General features: G+C 38.8%; 1 protein-coding gene across 1 annotated transcript in view; it reads right to left on the bottom strand.

Annotated features, from left to right (window-relative positions):
• The window catches only part of HEPH (hephaestin), a 103,296-nt gene that overhangs the window by 32,340 nt on the left and 55,117 nt on the right, over positions 1–15,839 (bottom strand). The window contains 3 exon segments of the mRNA XM_039223452.1: positions 11,928–12,059; positions 12,902–13,041; positions 15,132–15,345. Coding sequence (XP_039079383.1) covers positions 11,928–12,059; positions 12,902–13,041; positions 15,132–15,345 — 486 coding nt within the window.

Consider the following 15,839-nt stretch of genomic DNA (forward strand, 5'->3'; position numbering starts at 1 on the left):
GATGTTGCCTAATCTGAGGAAGTCCAAGAGTCACAGAGAAATCCGTTCAAAATCAATAAAAACAGGTCAACACCACAACATATCATAGTGAAACTGGCAAAACACAAAGATAAAGAGAGAATACTGAAAGCAGATAGGGGCAAAAGGGCCTTAACTTATAAAGGTAGACATATAAGGGTAGTAGCAGACAGACATGTTCACTGAAACATGGCAGGCCAGAAAGGAGGGGCAGTAAATATTCAATGTGTTGAGTAGGAAAAATATGTAGTGAAGAATCCTTTATCCAGCAGGGCTGTCATTCAGAATAGAAGGAAAGATAAAGGCTTTCCCATATGAACAAAAACTAAAGGAGTTGATGACCACTATACCAAACTTGCAGGAGATCCTAAGGGGGATTTTGAGAATGGAAAGCAGCAAAGACTACAAAGTACAAGAAACATCACTATAATCACAAAACCTACAGATAACACAATGACACAGAATCCATTTCTTTTAATAATCACTCTAAATGAAAATGGACTAAATGCCCCAATCAAAAGACATAGTTCCTCAGAATGGATAAAACACAAGATCCATTTATATTCTGACTATAAGAAACTCATTTTCAAACTGGGGACACCTGCAGATTGAAAGTGAGGAGATGGAGAACCATCTCTCATGCTACTGGATGTCAAAAGAAAGCTGGGGTAGCCATATTTATATCAGACAAACTAGATTTTAAAACAAAGACTATGAAAAGAGATGAAGAAGTACATTATATCATAATTAAGGGATCTATCCATCAAGAAGAGCTAACAATTGTAAATGTTTATGGTCACAACATGGGATATCCAAATATATAAATCAGTTAATCACAAACATAGACAAATGTATATAAAATAATACCATTATTGTAGGGGACTTTAATACTCCACTTACATCTAGGTAGAAAATCAATAAGGAAACAATAACTCTGAATGAAACATTGGACCAGATGGACTTAATAGATATGTTGAGAACTTTTCATCCTAAAGCAGCAGAATACACATTTTTCTGAAGTGCACATGGAACATTCCCCAAAATAGATCATATAATGGGTCATAAAAAAATCCCTCTACAAGTATAAAAATATTCAGATAATCCCACACATATTTTCAGATTGTAATGAAACTTGAAATCAACCAAAAGAAAAAAAATCGGAAAGCCCTCAAATGCATGGAGGTTAAAGAACAGCCTACTGACCATTTATAGCAACATGGATGGAACTAGAGGGTATTATGCTGAGTGAAATAAGTCAAGCAAAGAGGGACAAATACCATATGTTTGCACATATAGGTGGATTAGCAGGAAGTTAACGGAGGACAAAGCGAGAGAAGAAGGGAAAAAATAGTTGGGGAGAGGGAGGGAGCAAACCATGAGAGACTCTTGAATGCTGAGAACAAACTGAGGGCTGATGAGGGTGGGGGAGAGGGGAAGGGGGGTGATGGGCATGGGGGAGGGCACTTGCTGGGAGGAGCACTGGATGTTATATGTAAACCAACTTGACAATAAACTATATAAAAAAAAAAGAATGACTTAGTCAACCAGGAAATTGAAGAAGAAATTTAAAAATATGTGGAAGCAAATGAAAATGCAAACACAGTCTAACCTTTTAAGATGCAGCAAATGTAGTCCTAAGAGGAAAATACAGTGCAATTCAGGCTTACTTGAAGAAGAAAGAAAGATCCCAAGTACACAACCTACCTACCTTACACCTAAAGGAAATAGAAACACAGTATCAAAGAAAGCCCAAAGTTAGCAGAAGAGAAATAATAAAGATTAGAACAGAAATACACAATATAGATTTTAAAATGTAGTAGAACAGATCAAGAGCTGGTTTTTTGAAAGAATAAAAAAAAATGATAAACCAGTAGCCAGACTTCTCAATAAGAAAAGAGAGAGGACCCAAATAGACAAAATCACAAGTGAAACAGGGGTGATCACAACCAACAACACAGAAAAACAAAAACAAATATTAAGGAATATTATGAAACATTACATTCCTACAACCTGGACAACCTGGGGAAAAATGGACAAATTCCTAGATACTCAGACACTTCCAAAACTCAAATAGGAAAAAATAGAATATTTGAGGAAACCCATATCTAACAAAGAAATTGAATTAGTTATCAAAAATCTCCTAAGAAATAAGACAGCGGGGACTGATGGCTTCCCAAGGGAATTCTATTGGACATTTAAAGCAGAATTAATACCTATTCTCAAACTGTTAAAAAAAAATGGAAGGAAATCTTCCAGGCTCATTCTATGAAGTCAGCATTACCTTGATTTCCAAACCAAACAAAGACCCCATTAAAAAGGAGAATTATAGGCCAATATCTCTGATGAACATGGATGCAAAAATTCTCAACAAGATACTAGCAAATTGAATTCAACAGCGCATTAAAAGAATTATTCACCATGATCACGTGTGATGCATTCATGGGCTGCAGGGCTGGTTCAGTATTCACAAATCAATCAATGTGATACAACACATTCGTAAAAGAAAGGATGAGAACCATATAATTCTTTCAATAGATGCAGAAAAAGCATTGGGCAAAATGCAGCTTCCTTCCTTAATAAAATTCCTCAAGAAAGTCATGATAGAAGGAACATACCTTAACATCATAAAAGCCATATATGAAAGGCCCACAGATAATATCAACCTTAATGGAGAAAATTGAGAGCTTTCTCCCTGAGTTCAAGAACACAACAGGAACAGGAACAACAACCACTGTTGTTTAACATACTACTGGAAGTCTTAGCATCAGCAATCAGATAACAAAAGGAAATAAAAAGTACCCAAACTGGCAAAGAAGAAGTCAAACTTCCACTCTTCACTGATGACATGATACTCTACGTGGAAAGCCTGAAAGATTCCATGAAAAAAAAAAAAAAAAACAAACTTCTAGAGCTGATAACAGTAATTCTGCAAAGTAGCAAGATATAAAATCAATATACAGAAATTGGTTACACTTCCAAGAAGCCTCCTCACCATCAGCATGGAGCCTGATGTGGACCTTGATCCCATAAGGATATGAGCTGAAATCAAGAGTTGAATACTCAACCAATTGAGACATTCACATGCCCCACATTCGGAGTAATTATTGATTGGTATGCTTTTATTGCCATATTTTTAACTCATTTTGTCATTGTTTCTGGAGATTTTCTCTGATTTTTTCTTTTCTTGTCACTTTTGATCTTTCCTTCCCAAAGAGTCCACTTTAATATTTTTTGCAAGCCTGGATTAGTGGTCAATAACCCCTTTAGCTTTTATTTGCCTGGGAAACTCTTTATCTCTCCTTCTATTCTAAATTATAGCATCACTATATAGAGTATTCTTGGCTGCAGATTTTTCTCATTCATCACTTTGAATATATCATGCCACTCCCTTATGGCTTGCCAAATTTCTTTTGAGTAATATGCAGCTAGTCTTAGGGTCTTCTGTAAGTTAGGGACTTTATATGACTGGCCCATTTTAGGATTTTTTTTGTATAACTATATTTTGCAAATTTAATTACAATTAAAATGTATTTTGGTAGGGGGAGGGGCAAGATGGCAGAGAAGTAAGGAGCTCCGTACTTGCACTCGCGCCCATGCATCACACAGAAAAGATCTGAAGCTATTGGAAACCTTACAAAACCTGAGAGATTGGGAGAAAAAGGACGCAGAATCCACTGAGAAAGACTTCTAATGGCTACCTCAAGAAACAAGCCAGAGTACACAAGGTGGAGAGTCCCAAATATCACTACGAATAGGAAAATAAAAAAACCAAGGTCCCAACAAGAGAGACCAAGAGATACCATTCAAAAAACACTCTCTGAAAGGATAGGCCCTGGACAGTCAAAGAGTCTTCTTGAATATAGCAGCGCTCATAGGTACAGAGAGCATAACAGGTCTTTAAAACCAACAAGAGCCGGAAGGCTAACTAAAATGATGAAACGAAAGAGCTCTCCTCCAAAGAAACTCCAAAAAGAAATGACAGATAATGAACTGCTCAAAACAGATATCAGCAGCATAACTGAACAAGATTTTAGAATAAAAATGGTAAAATTAATAGCTGGGCTTGAAAAAAAAACATAAGGGACATCAAAGAAACTGTGGCTACAGACAGAATGGAAAATAAAACTAAGCATGAAGAATTTAAAAATGCGATAAATGAGATACGTAATGAATTAGAGGCCTCCAATGCATGGATTGAAGAGGCAGAAAGGAGAATAAGTGATCTAGAAGACACCATTATAGAAAAACAAGAAGCTGACAGAAAAAAGAGACAAACTGATCCAGGAACATAAAAGAAGAGATCGAGATCTCAGCGATACGGTTAAAGGCAACAATATCCATATCATAGGAATCCCAGAAGAGGAAGAGAGAGGGAAAGGTGCTGAAGGAGTCTTGGAACAAGTTATAGCAGAGAATTTCCCCGACCTGGGGAAGGAAGTAAATGTGGAAAGACAAGAGGCTCAGAGGACTCCCCTCAGACGTAACTTGAATCGATCTTCTGCAAGGTATATCATAGTAAAAATGGCCAAAGACAAGGACAAAGAGAGAATTTTGAAAGTAGCTAGGGAGAAAAGGGTCCTACCATACAAAGGGAAACTTATCAGAGTGGTGACAGACCTATCTACTGAAAATTGGCAGGCCAGAAAGGAATGGCAGGAAATCTTCAATGTGATGAACAGTAAAAATATGCGGCCAAGAATCCTCTATCCAGCAAGCCTGTCATTCAAAATAGAAGGAGAGATAAAAACCTATCCAAATAAACAGAAATTGAAAGAATTTGTCACCACGAAGCCAGCCCTACAAGAAATCCTGAGGGGGACGCTCTGAAGGAAAGGCTGCAAGGAACAAAGATACCAGAGACATCACCACAAACATGAACCCTACAAAAGACACAAAGACTCTAAACCCACTTATTTCAATTATAACACTGAATGGAAATGGGCTGAATGCTCCAATCAAAAGACATAGGGTAGCAGAATGGACAAAAAAACAAAATCCATCTATATGCTGTCTAAAAGAAACTCATTTTAGACTGGAAGATACCTTCAGATTAAAAGTAAGGGGATGGAGAAATATATATCATGCTACTGGAAATCAAAAGAAAGCCGGAGTAGCTATACTTATATCAGGCTAACTGGACTTTAAATTAAAGACAATAACAAGAGATGAAGAAGGGCACTACATAATAATTACAGGGTCCATCCATCAGGAAGAACTAACTATCATAAATGTCTACGCACCGAATAGGGGAGCACCTAAATATCTAAAACAATTAATCACAAACAGAAACAAGCTTATAGATAAGAATGTGCTGATAGCCGAGGACTTTAATACTCTGCTTACAGCAAAGGATAGATTAACCAGACAGAAAATCACTAAAGAAATAACGGACTTGAAAGACACATTTGACCAGATGGATCTGACGGATATATTTAGAACTTTACATCCTGAGGCCAGGGAATTTACTTTCTTCTCAAGTGCGCATGGCACCTTCCCCAAGATAGATCCCATACTGGGACATAAAGCAGCCCTCAATAAATATAAAAGAATAGAGATCCTACCATGCACACTGTCAGATCATAATGCTTTGAAACTCGAAATCAATCCCAGGAAGAAGTCTGGAAAACCTCCAAAAACATGGAGGGTAAAGAACACCCTACTAAAGAATGAATGGGCCAATCAGGCAATTAGAGATGAAATTAAAAAATATATGGAAGCAAATGAAAATGAGAACACAACAATCCAAAATCTATGAGATGCGGCAAAGGCAGTCCTAAGAGGAAAGTACATTGCTCTCCAGGCCTATTTCAAGAGATTAGAAAAAGTGCAAGTCCAAAATCTAACAGCTCACCTAAAGGAACTAGAGGCAGAGCAACAAGAACGACCTAAACCCAGTAGAAGAAGAGAAATAGTAAAAATTAGAGCATAAATAAAAAACATAGAGACCAAAGAAACAATTGAACAGATCCATGAAACCAAGAGTTGGTTTTTTGAAAAAATAAACAAAATTGACAAACCTCTAGCCAGACTTATCAAAAGAAAAGAGAGAGCATCCAAATAGACAAAATTATGAATGAAAATGGAATTATTACAACCAACTCCTCAGAAATACAAGCAAATATCAGGGAATACTATGAAAAAGTATATGCCAACAAATTGGACAACTTAGAAGAAATGGCTAAATTCCTAAACACACACTCGCTACCAAAATTCACACGGGAAGAAAGAGAAAACCTGAACAGACCCATAACGAGTGAAGAAATCCAATCAGTGATCAAAAATCTCCCAACAAATAAGAGCCCTGGATCTGATGGCTTCCCTGGAGAATTCTACCAGACATTTAAAACAGAATTAATCTCAATTCTTCTCAAGGTATTCGAAAAAATAGAAATCGAAGAAAAACTCCCAGACTCATTTTATGAAGCTAGCATCACTCTGATTCCCAAGCCAGACAGAGATCCAGCAAAAAAAAAGAGAACTACAGGCCAATATCCTTGATGAATACGGATGCAAAAATTCTCAACAAGATCCTTGCAAATCGAATCCAGCAGCATACAAAAGAATCATCCACCAAGATCAAGTGGGATTCATTCCTGGGTTACAGGGCTGGTTCAACATTCGCACATCAATCAATGTGATACATCACATCAACCAAAGAAAAGATAAAAACCATATGATCCTGTCAATAGATGCAGAAAAAGCATTTGACAAAACAAAGCATCCCTTCTTAATAAAGACTCTAGAGAAATCGGGATAGAAGGAACCTACTGAAACATCCTCAAAGCCATCTATGAGAAGCCTTCAGCAAACATCATCCTCAACGGGGAAAAACTGAGAGCTTTCCCACTGAGATCAGGAACACGACAGGGATGTCCACTCTCACCATTGTTGTTGCACATAGTGCTGGAAGTCTTAGCATCAGCCATCAGACAACAAAAGGAAATCAAAGGCATCAGAATTGGCAAAGAGGAAGTCAAACTTTCACTCTTCGCAGATGACATGATACTCTACATCGAAAACCCGACAGACTCCACCAGAAGCCTACTAGAACTGATCCAAGAATTCAGCCAAGTTGCAGGGTACAAAATCAACGTACAGAAATCGGTTGCATTTTTATACACCAACAGTGAAGCAATAGAATGAGAAATCAAGAAACTGATCCCATTCACAATTGCACAAAAAACCATAAAATACCTCGGAATAAACCTAACCAAGGATACAAGAGATCTGTATGATGAAAACTATAGAAAACTTATGAAGGACATTGAAGAAGACACAAAGAAATGGAAAACCTTTCCATGCTCATGGATAGGAAGAATAAATATAGTTTACATGTCATTACTACCCAAAGCAATCTACACATTCAATGCAATTCCAATCAAAATTGCACCAGCATACTTCTCAAAACTAGAACAAACTATCCAAAAATTTGTATGGAACCACAAAAGACCCCGAATAGCCAAAGTAATCCTGAAAAATAAAACCAAAACGGGAGGTATCACCATCCCAGACCTCAGCCTCTACTACAAAGCTGTCATCCTCAAGACAGTATGGTATTGGCACAAAAACAGACCCATAGACCAATGGAACAGAATTGAGAACTCAGAAGTGGACCCAAAAGTGTACAGCCAACTAATCTTTGACAAAGCAGGAAAGAATATCCAGTGGAAAAATGACAGCCTTTTTAACAGATGGTGTTGGGAGAACTGGACAGCAACATGCAGAAGAATGAAACTAGATCATTTTCTCACACCATGCACAAAGATAAACTCAAAGTGGATAAAGGACCTGAACGTGAGACAGGAAACTATCAACACCCTAGAGGAGAAAGCAGGAAACAACCTTCTTGACCTCCACCGCAGCAACTTGTTACTTGACACATCCCCCAAAACAAGGGAATAAAGAGCAAAAATAAAAGATTGGGACCTCATCAAGATTAAAAGCTTCTGCACAGCCAAGGAAACAACCCAAAAAAATAATAGGCAACCAACAGAATGGGAAAAGAAAGTTGCAAAAGACATATCAGATAAAGGGTTAATATCCAAAATCTATAAGGAACTCACCAAACTACACACCCAAAAAACAAACAACCCAGTGAAGAAATGGGCAGAAGAAATGAACAGACACTTCTCCAAAGAGGAAATCCAGATGGCCAACAGACACATGAAACGATGCTCAGCATCCCTCCTCATCAGGGAAATACAAATCAAAATCACCCTGAGATACCACCTCACGCCAGTCAGAGTGGCTAAAATGAGCAAATCAGAGGACTTTAGATGCTGCCGAGGATGTGGAGAAACGGACACCCTCCTACACTGTTGGTGGGAATGTAAACTGGTACAGCCCCTCTGGAAAATGGTGTGGAGGTCCTCAAAAAATTAACACTAGAACTCCCCTAGGACCCAGCAATAGCACTGCTGGGAATTTACCCAAGGGATACAGAAATGCTGATGCATAGGAGCACGTGTACCCCAATGTTCATAGCAGCACTCTCAACAATAGCTAAAACATGGAAAGAGCCTTAGGGTCCATCAACTGACGAATGGATCAGGAAGATGTGGTTTATCTCTACCATGGAATACTACATGGCAATGAGAAACAATGCAATCTGGCCATGTGTAGCAACATGGATGGACCTTGAGGATGTTATGCTGAGTGAAATAAGTCAGGCAGAGAAGGACAAATATCATATGTTTGCACGTATAGGAAGATTAGGAGGAACTGACGGAGGAACAAGGCGGAGAGGCAAACCATGAGAGACTCTTGAATGCTGACAAAAACTGAGGACTGATGGATGTGGAGGGGGGATGGGCATGGAGGAGAGCACTTGTGGGGATGAGCACTGGGTGTTATGTGGAAACTATTTTGACAATAAACTGTAAAAAAGAAAAAGAAAAAGAAAAATAGAAGAAATTAGTAAGAGCATGGGAGAAAAAGCAAGATGGAGAGTGGAGAAAATTCCAACAAGGGTATCATTTCAGGCTCAGTCTTACCTCGACTCTGTTAATTGTGCTGTATGCATTGCTTTCTCTTTTTCTCCAATTTCAGTTTTGTGCCAGCTGTAGCTACATTGAATCTTCTTTCACTTCCTCAAATATGCTAAACTCTCTGCTGTCCCAGGGCCTTTGCATATCCTCTGCCCTCTGTCTGAGAGACTCTACAACTCTTTGCATGACTAATGTCCTCATTTCTCAAAACTCTACATCAGTGATTTCTTCTTAACTTACCTGACATTTCTCTGTAGTAAATGCCCAGTGCCATGTAGTCTCTTGTGTGTTACCCCGTGACTCCTATTGTAATGATTCATTTATCCACTTTTCTCTTTATGGTTTTGTTTCAATTATAAAACAAAATAAAATGTATTACAGAAAAAAATGTATTTTGGTGTTTGCCTGCTTTTATATATTTTGATGGGAGTTCTCTCTGCTTGCTGGATTTGGATGTCTGTTTCGTCCCTCAGACTCAGAAAACTTTCTTCTATTATGTCTTCAAATAAATTTTCTTCTGTCTTTTCTCTCTTTTCTCTTTCTGGGACTCCTATGATACAAATGTTATTATGTTTTATGTTGTCACTGAATTTACTAAGTCTATTCTTGTGTTCCATAATTCTTTCTTTCTTTTTTCAGCTTTATTATTAGCTTATATATCATGTATTCATTCCTCTGCGTCTTCCATCTCTGTGTTCATTACTCTCAGTCTGTTTTGAATCTGTTATTGTGTTTTTCATTTCTGACAGATTTTTTTTAACTCTTTTACCTCTGTTTAAACAGCCTTTCTGAAGGCTTCGTTTCTTTAATCAAGTCCAGCATTGTCCTTAATATTGATGCTTTAAACTTTCCAATAGGCATATTACTTAAATCTGTCTCAGTTAGATTTCTGGCTGTGATCTCATCTTTTTTGCTTCATTTGGGACGAATTACCCCATCTTGGCATTTTGTCGAAGTTGCTGTATTCTTCTCTGTGTTAGATAAGCCTTCTATATTTCCTATTCATGAGAGTAATGGCTTTAGAAGAAGAGGTCATATAGTGTCCAGATCCTGAAATTTTAAGGAGTGTCCCTGGTGACTGTTGCATGCACACTGCTGCTATGTTTTAGCTGCAGCTGCTGTATCCTTCAGGCCAATCCTCTGCAGAACTTCTCTTTTCTTGCAATTGGCAGTGTTTGGACCTTGTCCAGAGTGTGGTGAGTTTTAACTAGGTGTGTACTGGTCTGCTTGTTAAATGAACTCTGATGCTACTTCCACTGTAACTGAAGCCCTGTAGAACAATCTGGTTGGGAGACATAGAGTGCATGGTGCTTTCTGCTGGTCTTCTGTGGGAGGGCCCCAGTCAACTGGGACTGAGGCAAACTTGACTCAGAAAATCAGTTCTGGCAGAATGCAGGGTATGGAACTTGGTGTAAGCAGGTTAGGCAGGCACTGTCAGCACTGTGCTGTTTACTGCAAGTGGTTCTGTGGTTATGCTGAAGGGTGGGGGAGGCAAATGATGCTGGTCATCTCCCTTGTCCCTGAATAGGGGTCTCCATGTTTGGTACTTTCAGAAAAATACTCCCAGAATAGTGAATAATCTCCCCCCGCCCCCTGCACATCCCAGGTATTTTTCAGGTGGCCATTTTCATGCTGTCTTTGTCTGGGTTGTTTTCTTGCCTTCCCTACAGTAGCAACACAGTGCCCTCCATGCTCTATTCCAGCCAAGTATGCTGACCTTTCAAATTCCAAACTTTAAGAATATGGTGTGGGCCAGGGCCCTTGGTGGTCTTAGGAGGATCTTGCCATGTTGGGACTGGTGCAGTTTTATCCAAGAATATCAGTTGCATCAGAGCACAGGGGTATGGAACTTGGAGCAAGCAGCCTAGGCAGCTAGTGTTGGGCTCTGCACCTATACTGAAGAGTGGGGGAGGTATATGGCACCTTCCAGCTCTTTTGTGCCCAGAGAGACATCTCTGTGAACACCACCTCTCACAGATTCACTCCAACAAGAGTGAACAAGCTCCCCGCATGCACACTTTAGATGCCCAATGACCTTTAAAACCCCAGTTTTCAAACACTGCTGGTTGAAAAACTCACAGAAACCAGGCCCTATAATTTTCCCAACCAGTGGGTTTGGGTATATGTTCTCCTTGTGTGTTATTCTATGTGCTCCACTCTTGTGTGCCTTTCCCTACAACCCGGGCTTCCTCCCCTCTGAAGCAACTACGATCTGTTTCTCCCCCAAAATGTGTCTTCACACTTCCTATCTTCTTCAATGTGGCCTCTTTTCTCTCTCTATTTGTAAAGTTTTTTCTGTCCATCCTCAGATTGATCTCTTGTGTGTTCAGAATAATCTGATAATTATCTAGTTTTGTTGTTTTTTTTTTTTCCCCTGAGGGATGAGAGGAACGAATCTTGGGTCATCCTACTACACTGCCATCTTAGCTTCCCCCCACCACCCTCAGGTAACCTCTTCTATACCTCTCCAGCACACTACATTTTAGTATTAGAAACTTATTATACGACTGGGATTAGAAGTTAGTCTGCAATAAGAGGAAAAGTACCTTATCCATGACTAAGATTAATGATCAGTTTTTCGTATTGGACAGGTCACTCTCTAGCCATGTTTAGAAGATCACACTGTATCCAAGGTTACCTTCAGATATAGAGAGGGTTATAAACTCAGTATGTACCCAGGGTTAAGACCAGTATAAGGCTCCATGTGTGACCAATATTAAGGATGTCTTTGGTGAAACTAAGTACCCTATTCTGAAATGGAAAATGAATATTTCATATAGGCAAACTCAGGTTGTGACTTTGTCCTGGTTAATATTATATTTTAAGTTCTCAAAAAGAAATTTTTAAAAACGGAGCAAGCCAGAGGGCTGAAGCAGATGTGCTACACATCTTTTACCCCTTCAACTAAGTGTTCTCACTCACCAGGCTCAGCAGCCAGTGGCCAACCAGTGCTAGATTCTACCACTCCATGGGCATGCACAGAGTAGGGGCGGCTGGCATTATTCTTGAACACCACAGTTAGAATATCACCAACCTCTCCTCTGAGGAGTGGACCTAATATATGCAAAAGAAGGAAACGTCTCATTAGTGGAGTGTTGAAACAAGGATACTAAAGGAATTGAAGAACGGACATACATAGGAGCTCTCTAGAATTAGGATTTTCAGTCATTAGATTGAAAATCATGACTGATTGCACTTCTCTTAAATCCATAAGCCCTTCAACTGATACTGCTATTTGCAAGATGAGGATACTACAACAAGAAGACTGTGGCTCCAATTACGCCTATTTTACCACCCCGAATTTATGTATGTATGTATGTATGTATGTATGTATGTATGTATCTGTCTATCTATCTATCTATCTATCTATCTATCTATCTATCTATCTATCTATAATATCCTAAGGATCTAGGTAATCAGAGCCCTGTGGAATCATTATCAGTATGGAATTTGGCACAGAGTAAAAAATTGTTGGGCTCTCTGTAAGGGCCAATGGGTTTCTTCTTTGTCAGGACAGAATGAGGAAACTCATTCACTCCTAAAAAAAGTGGAAAAAATTGCAAGAATAATTAAACTGCATACAAGGGTAATACTGATTTCCTGTCCAGTGTTTTTCCAATTCTTTGATGTTCCTGTGTTCCCCTGCCATTAGTATATTTAAAAAATCTATCACAATCAGAGATCCCTAGAGAGATTCCTGGAAAAATATGATTCATGTTACAACAGAATTCATAAACCCCTCTTTGATTGCTTATTTTTATGAATTATTTAAAAATATGACTACAGTTCCATTATATAATAAAAAAAAAACTAACTGAAAGAAATAAAAAGTCCTTCCTGATATGACATAACATCCCTAGGAACAGCATAAACTTCTAACACTAGGAGACACTCACCTAATATTCCCAAGTGTTCCTCTGGTCCAGTCCTTGGCCGAGGGATCTTGAATGTACCATCAGTGTATTCTCTGAATACAGCTTTCTTGTATCTGGAACCCAGGAGTCCATCCTGGTTGCTCAGGAAGATATGGCCATAACTAGAGGAATCCAAAAAGTAGTATCATCACCTGGCCCTCACCCCCTTAATTTCACTTATGAGAAAGCTAAGTCAGACCCAACATCATATCACAAATAGAATACTTCTAATGTTAGATTTCCCACTACATTGGCTGTATAACTGCAGTAAAGATGACAGATTTAAATATATATTCATGTTTCTTTGTTTTTACTATAATCCAGATAAGAATTAACATGGCAAGAACACTGGAATAAGAATCAGTAGCCCTGGGCTTAACTCTAGTCTTAGTGATGTCTCAGATGGAATTAGTTTGACAAAAGGACAAGGTACAAGGTGCAAGGAGAGTACTAACTTTTGCTGCTGCTACTGCTTCTGCTGCTGCTGCTGCTGGAGAGTAAGGAATGGGAAGAGGTAAGGAGGAAATGGAACTTTACAGATTCCTCCTTACAGGATGCTTTCCGGTTTACAAAGTACCTTATTATTCGTTTTATCATTTCACATTTACAATAAAATAATGAGATAGGTAGAGGTGAAATCAGTGGTCCAGAGGTGACAGAACTTATCTTCATTTATACTGTCAGCCAGAAAGGTATCAAGAGATCATGCACTCGGATGCAAGCTTGGTGTTTCCTCCTTATCTCTTTCTAGTCAACTTCTTTTAACTGTATCACATCAATTTAAAGGTGAGTAAATTAAGGCCCAGGGAAGAAAATGCACTTTTTCTAGGTTTTAGAACAAGTTAACAAAAAAATTCAACATTCAACAACCAACATAAAAGGCAAGAATTGCTAAATGGTTGTGAGAGCACCAAAATTAAATTGTAGTGGAAATTAATAAACTGTGCTTCAATTTATCTTCTCTGCTTCCTTGTAATAATAGAATCACCTAGATTTAGCTGAGACATGGCCACCTAATCATAGATTATACTTTCCAGGCTTTATTATTTTTTTTAGTATAGTTGACACATCATGTTATATTAGCTTCATGTGTACAACATAGTGATTTGATAAATGTATACATTTGTTCTATGTTCACCACAAGTGTAGTTACCATTTGTCCCAATACATCTTTATTACAAAATCATTGAATATATTTCATATGCTATGCTTTTTATTCCATTACTTTTTATTCCATAACTGGAAGCTTGTATATCCCACTCCCCCTCATTCATTTTGCCCAACCCTCTGCCACCTTCAAGTCCCAGACTTTCTTGCAGCTAGGTATCACCACATTAATAAGTTCAGGATAATGGGTTATAAGAGAAAGTGATGTATACAACTTTTAGGTCATTGCCTTACAGACAGTGATGCTTGCCCTGGACTGCTTTCTACTTTTGTAATGGCTGTGAATGACTACAACGAAAATAGACATCTTAGTTACAGAGATGAAAGAATGCATTGAGTGATTAGTTTACCTATTGGCTCTGGTCTGCTCATATTTATACTATCATGTGAGCAGGAAATAATATTATACTTTACTTAAGCCACTCTATGTTGGGCTTTTTATTTAAAAAAAAAAAGATTTATTTATTTCTGAGAGAGACAGAGACAGCTTGAGCAGGGGAGGGTCAGAGAGAGAGGGAGATACAGAATCTGAAACAGGTTCCAGGCTCTGAGCTAGCTGTCAGCACAGAACCCGACGCGGGGCTCAAACCCACAAACCATGAGATCATGACCTCAGTCGAAGTTGGACGCTTAACCGACTGAGCCACCCAGGCACCCCATGTGTTGGGCTTTTTCTGCTATGCAGCTTAGCCTGTAGCTTAATGAGATTTCGTCAAGTGACAAGTAAGCTAGGGGTGTTCAGTCTTTTGATTAAGACATACAAAATTTCAGATCTTCTATAGGTGCTACTATCTACTAGAAGAAAAGAGGCAAAGATTAAAAGCTGAATGTGTGGATATGGCCTTTTACTTCAGACCTACAGCATAGCAATATACAAGAAGCACTGAGTTCCAGCTTATCTGCGTTCCAGCACCTGTTCCAGATTTGCTGGTATCTTATTAGGTGACATTAGATAAGTCTTTTTCTCAGAATTTCAGTATCCTCCTTATCGGTAAAATGATCCAGCGTCTCTGAACGTGTGATATCTTATTTTCTGAAGCCTTACCTTTCCTTCTCAGACTGGTTGTGCCATTCCAGTTCCCAGCTCCTGTCAGGGCAATAGTCCCACTCCACCTCTTCTGCCATGATGTAGTAGATTCTTGCAGCTTGGTATCGATAGTGATGGTCAGGTTGGCGGCCAGGACACTGGGAGACATTATAGATTGCCTTCATCCCTGATTCTCTATGGCTGCCTTCCTGGCAGTAAATCTCATACAACCCTAAGGAAAGGACAGAAAGCAAAACCTGAATATGAATATCCCTGCATAGCACCTGGAGAATTTCCTGCCTCTCTCTAGGCATACTACAGGGAGTGTGTAGTTTCATAGAAGGTTATTCTATGAATTGGATAAAGGATTATTATAAGTTTTTAAAATTTATTTATTTGAGAGAGAGAGAGAGAACAAGCGGAGGAGGGGCAGAGAGAGAGAGGGAGACACAGAATCTAAAACAGGTTCCGGGCTCAGAGCCCTATGTAAGGCTTGAATCCAAACACCTGAGCCATCCAGGCACCCCCATAGATTATTATGTTTATTGAGAGCAATGAGCACAAAGGTTAAGAGCTCTGGCTGTAAAGCTAACATTGTTTAGGTTTAAAACTAAACTCTGCCTCCAGGATGGCCAACTTTTCTTTGTTAACCCAGGGCTTTCCCAGTTTTAGCACTGAAATTCCCATATCTCTGTGAAAACTCCTCAGTTCTGAGCAAAGTGGGAT

This window comes from Hyaena hyaena, unplaced genomic scaffold (genome assembly GCF_003009895.1).
Source record: "Hyaena hyaena isolate Hyena2069 unplaced genomic scaffold, ASM300989v1 scaffold_1349, whole genome shotgun sequence".
Lineage (NCBI taxonomy): Eukaryota > Metazoa > Chordata > Mammalia > Carnivora > Hyaenidae > Hyaena > Hyaena hyaena.